This window comes from Pollachius pollachius (genome assembly GCF_949987615.1).
Source record: "Pollachius pollachius genome assembly, chromosome: 16".
NCBI lineage: Eukaryota > Metazoa > Chordata > Actinopteri > Gadiformes > Gadidae > Pollachius > Pollachius pollachius.
The window spans coordinates 13,171,519-13,184,628 of record NC_136949.1 but is presented as its reverse complement, the minus strand read 5'-3'; the positions used below and the strand labels follow the sequence as shown (position 1 = coordinate 13,184,628).

The 13,110-nt window shown below is 49.1% G+C and overlaps 1 protein-coding gene across 1 annotated transcript in view; it reads right to left on the bottom strand.

Annotated features, from left to right (window-relative positions):
• Positions 1 to 13,110, bottom strand: part of stxbp5a (syntaxin binding protein 5a (tomosyn)) — a gene marked incomplete at its 5' end in the record, with an annotated part of 92,532 nt that overhangs the window by 39,904 nt on the left and 39,518 nt on the right. Inside the window, 2 exons of the mRNA XM_079753916.1 lie at positions 4,726 to 4,860; positions 12,134 to 12,234. Coding sequence (XP_079610042.1) covers positions 4,726 to 4,860; positions 12,134 to 12,234 — 236 coding nt within the window. The remainder of the gene's footprint in view (positions 1 to 4,725; positions 4,861 to 12,133; positions 12,235 to 13,110) is intronic.

The following is a 13,110-nucleotide window of genomic DNA, read 5'->3' as shown; positions in this document are numbered from 1 at the left end:
GGCCACATTTACAAGCGTTTGCCATAGCTCCAGGGACTGGGGAGCTGGGAGTGGAAGAGGAGGAGATGGCTGCATAGATAAGGGGGTGTCAACACTCATCCAGGCCCAGGCTGGGCTGCTGCCTACAGCCCCTGCCCTCTGCCGTGGACATGGAGTGGAATACTTAGTGACTTGGAGATAAACAGACAGGCCCAGAGCCGTGATTGATTTTGCTAAGCTACTATCTTCTAATAACTCCATTTGACTTAACCTGCGTTTCTGCCCTGTTACATGCTACCACCTGGTGCCCTCCTTACCATCCCCCCTAGAAGGAGGTGGTAGTCCTTCTCAAGGAGGGGGGGTGTCGGGGGGTTGTCGGGGGGGTCCTTACAGCTAGGACTGTGAAGCCCTTTAAGACAGCTGTGATTCAGGGCTATACAAATACGGTTGACTTGACTTGATTGTAGGTATATGACGTCATCTATATTTTGCATGTACATATATTCTCCTACAGACATATACTACACACTAAAAACATAAACATGCCTTGTTACACACGCACAACCACTGTTCAGGTTATCTCAGGTCTCTTCCCGTGTCCTTTACACACACACACACACACACACACACACACACACACACACACACACACACACACACACACACACACACATACATTCAGGTAATCGAAAGCCAGTTTTATTTGAACTAACCTCAGTGCTGTCTCTTTTCAGTTAGGGGAAGTGTACACACACACACACACACACACACACACACACACACAGACACACACACACAAAGACACTCAGGCACAGGTCAGTGCACAGTGCTCACCGGAGCTTATCCATCACTATAAACGTTACCGTGACACAGAGCCTCCGCCGCAACGCGACCTTCACCTTCACACACAATGGGTGGGGGGGGGGTTACATGTTAGCTTCCTGTTTCTACTCAACACATTACTAAGGATGTGACCTGGTTTGGGGTGGCTGTTCATCATGGCGCTGAAGCCCTATTCAATGTGAAGTGTTCAAACTCTATAGACGGCCCCTATTTTACCAGCAGGTGTGGTAAGCTGATCTATGCATCACACATCTGGGTGGATGCTGTCACAACAGGACCCTTATATAGAGTGCAGGGCTGTAGTCGAGGCCACCTCGGTCGAGTCCAAGTCCGCATTGAGTCATTGGTTAATTCGAGGGTGATCCAAGACCTAGACCAATGGGGTGTCAAGGGACCAAGACTGAGGTGGGGCCAATGAAACCAAGACCGAGGGGGGGGTCAAGAGACCAAACCGAGACCAAGAATGCGAAAATATGAGTCTAACTCATCACCAAACGGCTATCATTATATCGATTACCTGAAACAGCGCAGGAAGGTCTTCAAAGGAATACTGCGGCGTGTGCAGGTCTGCGGTGCACCACACTGATCCAGGCGGGTCGCCCATAGCACTGGCTGAAGCGTGGTCCGTGTAGAACACCATGCGCCGGCCCTGTCCACTAGAGCAGCTTTGGCACGTGTGCACATGAGTCATGCCCACATACAGAGGGCCGGAGCGGGCTATGCCTGGGGTCCCAAGCACGCCACATACGTAGCCTGGCCAACAAAATACCATGCCCACCCCCCCCCCCCTTCACCCAGGCCTGCTGGATCTGGCTGACCCCCCCATGGTACATTCTCTGTGCCACCACTCAGAGAGAGGCAGAAAAGGAAAGGGAATAGAGCAGAAAACAGAACCACAGTAGAGTAGAATGGGATTGTAATTATTTAATAGAATAATGCAGATGTGTGGGAAGAGGAAATGATGGTCTCCTCAAGTGATATTCGGCGCCCTGTGTGCCGAGCCAGCCTACCCCGCCCTGTGTGTGTGTCATTTGCATATGTGTGTACGTGTGTTGTGCATGCACACCCTTTTTGTATACACACACACACACACACACACACACACAGAAACACACGTGCGCGCGGTCTGAATTGGTGTGAGTGATTCCTATTGTTGTCCCATTCTCTGATCCACCCACTCCGTCTGATGACAGCATCAAACACACAATAGCACAGAGGCCCCCTGAGCCGGCTGGACGGCGGCCATGCTATCTGCCAACCTGGCAGAGAGAGCATGGTGGGGAGACGGGGAGAGGGAGGGACGGAGAGACACTGAGATAAAGAGAGAGAGAGAGACTGGTGAAGAGGAAGACCTTTCTGATGCCATTCAAAGAATGCCACAGACAGACACCAACCCACACACACAAATGCAGGCATGAACGCACACAAACACACGCGCACACACACACACACACACACACACTCACAGGCACAGCGATTGTGTATGGTAGCGGGCACACTGACAGATTGTCACACAGTCGCATAGTCACACAGTCAGTCAGACACACAAACTGATATATATCCCCCCCCCCTCACACACACACACACAGATACACCCACATGCATGGATACACAGAGAGCGTCTGTAACAAATCTGAGAATCGATTCTTGGCCTGGCAGCCAACTGTAAGACCCAATTTCCTAGCGCATTAGCATGGGGCTCTGGAAGGCTGAACAAAAAGATATGGAAAAACCAATTTCCCTCACCAAAGGAAAAACCCCAAACAGTAACATCTAGAACGTAGTGAGGGGGGAAGTGGAGCACAACATCACATCAAAACAAGATGGTGGTGTAGCCTCAGCCTTGTAGAGGGCAAGATTACAACAGAGATAGATAATGAGAGAGAGAACCATGATAATCCAGGCCACACAAACAACACTGGAACCTACAGTTCTTTATATTGTCTTTGTTATTATTTAGGTTTTATTAATTATTATGCTCCTCCTCCTCATCATCATCCTCATCATCCTCATCATCATCATCATCATCATCACCATCATCATCACCATCACCATCATCATAAGCAGTAGTAGTGGTAGTACTGTTGAGTAGTTGACTGTTGACTGAAAAACCAGGTTTATACCCATTTTTTAGGTCTATCTATTTGCACTTTGCCTTTTACAATTTAAAAGAACAAAGAATACCGGATTTCCTTTCAATTTTGAGACCATTTTCCCAGACGGATCCGGCAGAACTTTGAAGGAGAGGCAGCGATGCCTTAAAGCTTTATCCGTATTGAGACGGGCTTGTACATGTATTATTATATCACCATTCAGCTTCAACTGGAGCGACCCCAGAGCACTTCCCAGTGTGTGTACACATGTCCCCAGCCTCCGTATCCTGTTTAATGTCTCATAATGTAATCTCTCCTGCTCTCCTCCTGTGCCTGCGCTGCCTGCTCTCTGTTAAACCGCCGCGTCAACCTCTCCATCTGGCTGTTTCCACACACACCCTCTGGCCAGCTCTTCTGTTGTGCTGCCTGCATTTACCCACTGTCATCCCTCTATTCCTGTCCTCTGTCACATCTCCCCGTCCTGCACATCCCTGTCCCCAGGCGGGAGCCTTGTCTCCAGCCCTCCTCCCTCCACCCTGCTCTTATCTACTCTCCTCCTCGCCTCCCTTCTCCTGTTCCTTCCTCGTCACTTTTCCCGCGTCCTTTCCCCTTCTCTCGTCACCTCGAGTCTATCTCCTCTCCTCTCCTGACCTCCAATGTCTCTCCTCTCCTCACACATCTCGTCCCCCTCTCCTCTCCTCTCCTCTGCTTGACTCGTACTCCTCACCTTTTTTTCTTTCGTCTTTCCTCCTCTCTCCTCTCTCTCCTCGCCTCCTATTTCCTTTCCTCTCTCTCCCGTTGCCTCCTACCTCCTTACCTCTCTCTCTCGCTCTCTCTCTCTCTCTAGACAGGACGTCTGTCTGCATGTACCATACACTGATCCCTGCTGACACCTGAGCGCACACACACACACACACACACACACACACACACACACACACACACACACACACACACACACACACACACACACACACACACACACACACACACACACACACACACACACACACACACACACACACACACACACACACACGCCTGGTGGGGAAGGTGTGCAGCAAAATGCTCGGGTGAATAATTTAAGTCTCTACAGCAGGGAGCCAAAATGGAGCCTGTCAAAGTCTGACAGATACAGCGAGAGAGAGAGGGGTGGAGAGATGGCGAGGGAAAGGGAGAGAGAGAGAGAGAGAGAGAGAGAGAGAGAGAGAGAGAGAGAGAGGGAGAGAGAGAAAGAGAGAGAGGGAGAGAGACCCATTGAGAGGATATAAGCGGAGTAATGACTCTGTTCTGATCTATCGTTTAAACTACCTCTGGACTGAGGGCAAGGAAAGTACTTGTATGACAAACGAATGCACCCACACACACACTCATGTTGAGGTGCACATGTATAGACACACATATACACACACACAACCAAATGTACACACGAGATAAGATTCCAATTTAAATACATCAAACAGGGAGTGAGAGACACACGCAAAGACCAGAACCACCAGGTTACTGAGCTGCACGGCCCACGGCACCCGACAGACTTCCCTGGAGCTCACGTGAACAATGTGGGAGTCACACACACACACACACACACACACACACACACACACACACACACACACACACACACACACACATGCACAACCACTCTCTGATGGGTGGCGAAAACAACTCATGCTAGCGAAACCGCGAAATGGCGAACAGGGCGGTTACCACAGAGGTCGCCATCGTAAAGTCTGTGATGCCACTGCTTAAACCTGTGTGTGTGTTTCTGTGTGTGTATGTGTGTGTGTGTGCAGGTGTTGGGAACACTCACAGTTCGATGGCTTTATTCCACATGATGACGTAGCCTGAGAGCGTGAAGGACTCCACGTTGACGATGTGGATGTTGCCCCGTTCCGTGCCGATGTACAAGAACTTGCTCTGGAAGGGCAGGTGGCAGAAGGTTATCCTGGACGAGAGACATGGAGAGGAAACAGAGAGAGAGAGAAATTAGGATAAAATGGACGCCAGAGAGCGGGGGGGGGGGGAGGGGGGTTAAAGGGGTTAAACAAGTGCCATAGAGTGAGAGAGAGAGAGAGAGAGAGAGAGAGAGAGAGAGACAGAGAGAGACAGAGACTGAGAGATACGATGGACCTATCTCCAAGGAGAGATAGGGAAAGGGTTAAGAGAGAGAGAGAGAGAGAGAGAGAGAGGCAGAGAGAGAGAGGATGCGACCCTTGACTCACTATGACATGGGGCAAATAAAACAAAATACCTCTCTCGAACCCCTGAGAGCAGGAGGAAGAGGAGATGACGAGAGGGATTGATGGTGATGGTGGAGGTGATAGAGGGGAAAAGGAGGGGTGTTATCCATCCATCAGCACATTGTTTAATAAGGGGCTAACCCCCCGTCCTGACATCCATTCAGCTGCTGTCGTTCTCTCTTTGACCATTCTCCTCCCTTTGGCCCATCGTTCATCATCCCTCATCCGGAGAAAACCACAACAAAGAGACCACGGAGGAGAGTGGAGTGCTAGACATTAGCGATGGCGATGATTCAAATGATAATGGTGGTGCCTCACCACCACCCAGCACCAAGGTCACCCGCACTGGCACCCGCCATCCGATCCTCCCCCCACCACCGCCAGTACACACTGTTATACCAAACATCACACCCCCATCATGGTTTGAAGAACAAGGTCAAACCTCACACACACACACACACGCACACACACACAGACACACACACACACACACACACACACACACACACACACACACACACACACACACACACATACGTGCGCGTGAGGCGACGTGGAAATCCATTCTGCCTTGTAGTGTACCCCTCACAAGCTATAAACATTGCTCTCCTTACACTTCCCTTCTCAGAACCGATCTCAACACACACAACACAATTCTCTCTCTCTCTCCTTTCTCCCTCCCTCTCGCTCGCTCTCACTCTCTCTCTCTCTCACTCTCTCTCTCTTTCCCTATCTGTCACTCTCTACCATCCTCTTTCTCTCTCTCTCTCTCTCTCTCTCTCTCTCTTTCTATCTCCGTCTCTCTCTCTCTCCCTCTCTCTGGGTGTATCTCACCATCTTGCTGCAGGGCGGTAGTTAGTGTTTGAGCTTCTACTGTCAGAGAAACAGACACACACCCACCAACGCACAATCACATGCACACACAAAGCCTCTCTCCTCCTGGCCCAGTATGCTGCAGTGCCACATGCATTTATTCATGTGGTCTTAGGAGAGGAGGGGTCAGTGAAGCGGTGCATCAATCTGGAGCCACACAGGCCACATGCAGACAGATTCACAGGTGGGGTGGACACACACACAGACACACACACACACACACACACACACACACACACACACACACACACACACACACACACACACACACACAGACAGACATGAATTCAAGAAGTTCCACAGATACAAGAGCTGTACCTCCACCTAGCTTTCTGAACGAATGATAACATGTGGGAAATGGAGGTTAAAACGTGGCTGGACGACAATTGCATCTTTTCTTCACCAGGTTTAGCCCGCCACATCCACACTAATGACACGCTTACCTCGTTAACCGTCAGCCAATGAGATCACAGCACGGCTGTGAAGCGGGTGAAGGTTCTGAATGAGAACCTCACCTGCTTAATCTGTGTAACCAATACTTATTACCCCCCCCCCCACTTGACTGATTGCCCTTACCTCAGGCTTACTTAAGGAGCTAGCTCGGCCATGTTTGATGGAAATGAACTCAGACGCATTAATAATGTCTCTAATGAAGGTGGCGAGACGGGACGGATTGGCAGCAACACAAACAATGGGCGTCTACAGCTAGGCTTGGTCCCCGGTAAGTGGGCGGTGTACCGGGGAGAGGGTGTACGTTGAACTGAGTTAAGGCTGTGTGCACCATGATGAATATGCAAGCTCATAGTTAATGCATTCTAATCAGTGTATGGTTCAGCATGTTGTACAGCAAGGGATAGGACCGGGCTGATTTAAATACAGTGATGACTGCGTGTAGATCCGGGCCTCTGGGAAATATATTCTATTTATGTGTGTGTCTCTTCACGCTGAATATCCTTGGGAAACAGTGGGAGAGGGGCTGACTAAACAGGCGGCGTCGGGAGTATAATTAGACAAATTTGTTGAACAAATCCGCGGCGTCTATGTGTTTGTTTATGTGCGTTGCTTTTGTGCAAGCTATTGTTAAGGTGTGTCAGCCTGGGCTTTTATGTATGCATGTGAGTGTGCGGGTCTCAGGGTTGAGATGCTTCTCAGGGCTCTCTCTAGCTTCGAGTGGTCACGACACACACTCACACACACTCACACGCACACGCACACAGACACACAGGCAGCCCCCAGCTTACAGGCTTATGGCAAAACAACCTCCCCACACCCCGCAGCCTCGCAAAACCCTGCCGCCCCTGACCCCTCCCTGTCCCCCACCCTTCCGGCCCGCAGCACGGCAGGCCTGGGGGGGGGGGGACATGAAAGGACCCTGGATCGTTTGAGATGAAGGGGGGGGATCGGGAGGGTTCGTGAGGGGAGACCGCTGTTTGTCACGTCTCTTTAGGTTCACTGGTTTATTACGCACCGCAATCAATGTCCTGAGAACAACCCACTGGATCCGTGTCGCATTTTCTGTATCCGGGGTTGGTCCGCTGGAAACGAGGGCGCATGAGATTGGGACTTGTTTCAAATGAAAAGACGAAGACCAAAAGTAGTCAGGCTGTCTTCGCCTTTGTCCTCCTACCTTGAATATTTCATGTCCTTGAGCATGCACCGACCCTAGATCTCCAAGAGTCAGCTCGTGGATGAAAGGCCTGAGGAGGCTTGGAAGACTGCATTTAAATCTACAAACAATTATTATAACAATAGCGATAATAAAACTGATGAACAATGAACTGTTCAACTGGGGACTCAGAGTTTTGGGTCAGGAACTGAGAGAGCTTTCTAACAACACAACCACGAGGGAAATAATGAAGTGACTCATGCCAGGGCGAGTTGCATCAGACAAGGCCGGGGTAAATAACCTATATATACTACAGACTGTGTAGCACCACAAACACACACACACACACACACACACACACAAACACACACACACACACGTACGTGTGCATGTGCGTGCGTGCAGTTGGACACACAAACGCCTCATTATCCATCATTAAATCAACCCTACCACTGAGGCCAACCTCCAAAACATGCGGTGCCATTTCCCAGGGCTGAGGAGGACACCCCCTGCCCCTCCCCTCCCCCGCCCTCCCCCCACAACCGCGTGCACAGAGTGACTCGGCAGGCTCTCTCCCCCACTTCCACTCCCCCCTCTCTCTCTCTCTGTCTCTCTCTCTCCATCCCTCCCCTGAAAGCCCACAGACTGACTCTGACTCATCATAGCTCGCCCCTCTCCAACACACCGTTATTCACCTCCATTCAGCCCCCCCCCCATAAGCAGCCGGTGATCCTATTTTGAGTGGGTTGCAGGGAGGGGGGGAGGGCGGGGGGGGGCAGCAACACCACCCTTGCCAATCATACATGCGTTTGAGACGCACACAAAGAGGAAGAGGCAGTGCAGCATGGGAGGCGACCAGATGATGTTTGGTGGCTTTGGAAGGCTTCCGAGATAACGTAATCTCTCTCTCTCTCACGACGGTCTAAAGTTAGGAGCAGGCGCCAGACGCACAAGGACGTACCGAACACGACGACAAAAAGCCGAGGCGATTGGCGCACTTTCGAGGTTTCTTTCGAAGTACCCTTTGTTTCAGAGAATAATATTTTTAAGATTTCCCCCAGCAGCTTCCTGTAAACATCTATTTTTGACAGCCTAGCGATGACGTTAGCGATGCCACCTTTTCCTTTTTTTTGTACACTTGCGTTGGCAACGGTTAATGGGCATACGAGACGGGAAGGAATGGCAAGCGAGCAAAGGCTGTTACCCAGGGACAACATATCCTGCGCAAGTAACATTTAGCCAGCCGTGACTGTCCAGTATTTCTGTATCTATTCATTATCATGTTCAGTTATTTCTCAAAGAACTCCCCATTGCCAAATCACCCACCGCCCCCCTGCCCAAAAGAAACCTAAACACCGCTTTGCACATATCAACTGACGTCACCCTTATCGACGCAGTTCACACAATCCAACTCTTTGTATTATCTGCGTTGATATTGTCATCGAGGTGGCGCACGGTGTGACAGTTTGATTGGGGGTGTCGGTGAGGCTCTGCTTTTATATTATGCACTCTATATAAGGGTCCTGTTGTGACAGCACCAGCCAGACGCCTGTCCCCGGTGACAGGGGAAAGGGCCGCCCTGTCCTCGCCCGCCTCACTAGTGGAAGCCCAGCTGTACAAAACATACTTTGGATGGAGATGGTGGCTGTTAGGAAAGGGGGGACGTTGATGATGGATCGTGGAGGGAAAGGGGAAGTGGTTGAGCATGTGGGAGTGTGTATGTGTGTGTGTGTGTGTGTGTGTGTGTGTGTGTGTGTAGGTGTGTGGGTGGGTGGGTGTTTTTCAGGCGTGCATGCGTGTGTATGTGTGTGTGTGTGTGTTGGGGGGGGGTGGTCTCGGGAGAGAGCGTGGCCGAGGATGTTTTTTATTTAGAACTCTATTTAACAAATCTCCTCCCATCGATCCCTCGGCGCTTCCCATCCAGCGCGACATTTAACTTTCTCCCCCCTGTCTTCTCTTTCCTCGTCCCCTCCTCTCGGGAGCCTGCGTTGACGAGAGACAACCACACTTTGATCAGCCGCATCTGCTGCCGGAACGTAAACATGTCACGCGTTACCGTACGCATGTAATCTTTGTTTGTCTATTTTCCGGATTGGTGCCCTATAAATACAACGGAGAACTTATTTCTGAGTTCCAGAGGTAATAGTGGAACAGTTTGGCAGTTTAAAATCGTATGCAAAATCAATTATTTGATCGATACAATTAGCATAAGCCAGCCAGTCATTCTAATCTTTAATGCTAAACAGATCCTTTAAAAAAAAAGGGGGCATTTTATCACCCTGAGTCTAATGAAAAGATGTTTCCTGAAGTAGCATTAAGATCCATCTCTCCAATACCTGGTCCCAGTAATAAAGAGGGAGAGAGAAGTTGAGTAAGCGGAGGACCTAGCATATGGACAGCAGGGATGAAATGAAACGGTTTATGCTATGTAGAGCTCAAAACATTTCATCCCCTTTAGTCTACTCTACGCAACTCTAATATACTCTACTACACCACTGTATCGTACTCTACTCTATACAACTCTACACTACTTCACTCTACGCTACACTACACTGTACTCAAGTCTATACTACTGCCTTAACACCACTCTTCACATCTGTACTCAACTCTGGATAAGGCTTGAATATTGTCTTCTGTTTTGGAACATGAGGCTACGAACCCTTATTTTTGTCCTTTTTTTATGTGGCAGATGTCCTGTGACCAAAAAATATCTGACAATATGAATGCATCCTATTATCGTATTACAGTCCCTATCCCGCTCCACACGCCTGCACTACAGCACACTCTACACTGCTGTACTCACCTCCATACTACTCTACTCCATACTACAATACTCAACACTTAGCTGCTCTATCAAAGCCAACAGGAGCAAAGCAAAGCTCACTAAACTACAGGCTCACCCCAATACCTGGCTACGAATGGTTAACAATCTGGATGTTGAACATGTTAAGTACATATTCCCCCCTCCCCCCCCCCGCTATCTGACCCCAGTCGATAGGAGGACACACAGCTTCCTCAAACACCATGGTGTGCTGCTGAGCGCCATCAGAGGAACAACCCTGAAGAACCCCAGCACTGTCGCCCATCGGTTGCTCCGCCTCTTCGTAGTCATCATCGGTCCACTGACAATCGCAGCCTTGAGTCCCTTCCTCCCTCTTCCGCTCCCACGGCATCTCCTCCTCCGTCCCCCCTCCTCCATCCCCCGATGTCTCCAGGGTTAAGTTGAAGTCGGCGGCGGCGAACGCTAAATGTCAGAGTCGGACAAGCGCCTCAGCCAGAACACAGCCCGCCCCCGACGACGCTGCCGGCCCAACACTCTGCCGTGTCACTGCCGTCTTAAATCATCGCTTCTGACGGCTAACCCACCCCCCACCCCCCTCACAGATTTCATGGGGACACATCACCAGACCGGGCGTATCTGATTGGTTGTGATGGCCCTTCCCGTTGTAGTCCTTGGATTGGAGGAGACAGGGATGGCCACCTACACCTTGAGGTGAGTTGATTCGATTCTGGGTATGTTTAAAAGTTCTAATAGACTGGATTCAGTCTTGATCACACCGACTATGTAGGGCTTTGGTTTGGGCTGTATCTGTGGACCCTCCCAACCTGTTGATGGGTCGGCGAGACTGGATCCAAACAGAAGTTTCAATCTCCCTCAGGGCATTCTTAAAACATGTAAGAATCAGTTGGTGCTCGTGTGTGTGCGTGTGCATGTGTGTGTGCGTGGTGGGGGGGGTCCATGTGTTTGTATCACAGGTTCCTGGTGTGTGACATTTGCGTGGTAAACCCGCTTTCACACCTGTAACTGACTGACTGGCTGCAATGAATTAGCAAGCGAGAGCAAGAGAGAGAGAGAGAGAGAGAGAGAGAGAGAGAGTCATGATGGTTGATGGAGGGTTGGAAAAGGATTGCGGAGGGGGAACGTTGTCTTGCACTGCGTGGTTTTGATGGTACGTGCATTCATTGGTATAAACTGCCAAAATGATTCGCCTGTTTCATTTCGGAATGACTCGTCACTCAAAATCCGTGTGCTGGGAATGGTAGGTGTGATGGAGAGATAAGAGAGAGAGGTAAATGGAGAAGGAAAACTACAACGGAAAAGGCTTTGATATCCTGCATACATATTTATACCATCACCAATGCTGTATTTTTTGTATTAATTCACTAAAATTACATTTGAGCTTTCCCAGGTAAACAGGAAATCATTCACAATCAAATTTGACATCTGCATAATCATTAACATAAGCCACAAAGTGCTGGCTCCAGATTCATTTCTAATCTGATTCCAACACACTTCATCAGGAATAGATAACAAAGAAATAACGTACCGGCACTCAAGCATGTACGACTCATAAAGGCAATTGCTCAAGAAATGCCCCTAATTTCCCACCCACACGCAAAATGATCTCTTGGGAATGAAAGAAGCCGTGGAGGAAACGATGCGATATTCCAGCGTTTCCATGCAACATGTGCCGTGTGAGACGCTGGGGGGGTCTCACCTCTCCCTGCTGAACTTGAGCGAGTGGAGGATCGCAGGTCTCTTCTGCCGCAGATTCCACAGGTGGACGCTGTCATCTGCCAGGGCACTCACCAGCGCCCCCTAGCACACGCAACACAAGTCACTCACTGTTTATAGCATGCATGGCCACAGATAGAGAGAAGCCAGAAATGACCTGTGTGGTAAAGATACGGAAACTGTGATCTGTGGTCCAAAAATACATGGATGTGCGTTTATGTCTTTGTTTATGCGTCAGAAATAAAGTGATAGGACCCCTGTCATAACACCATTGTCTTTTTGATTTGCCGCTATAAGCCATTTTAAATTTGAGCCTTTTAGTGACATCAAACCTTTAGTGCAAGACGTGACGTGGTTTGATATGTGTCTGGTCTTGAACTCCGGTGAATTTAACAGTGTCTAGAAACGGTCTCGGATGAATAAGTCTCTGAAGACTCGTTCTGAGATTAGAACAAAGCTGTGTTCAAACTCTCAAACTGTCTTGCATAACTACAAATTGTTTTACTACTTTTATCATTTAAATCTCTTTCAAGAAAGTGCCCAGCAGCGCATGCTTAAATATTTAGAAAAGTTGATATTGCATCAAGCTAAGTAACTTCACGTTGGCTTGTTCAACATTGCATATTCCTGCCGTAAGCTTCAATGATTGCTGATTGGCTGAATGCCAGCTGCATCAACGATGACTTTTAACTTTAAATTAAAAAGAAATAAGCCCAAAGCTATCAAATAAAACGTAACATTAATCTCACTGTGTCTGTTCAACAATGACTAAAAATGTCTGCCAATTCAGCGATGATCAGATTCAGCATATTCTATTAATTTTTCTAAATTGAAAGGAACCAAAATCCTGCAAGGTAAGAATGTGTTTGCGGTAAAACAGTGTTGAAACCAGCAGATATGGTCCTGTAGCAGGGAGAAAGACATGATGAAATAGATGCATCCAAGTTAAGTAATGGTGCA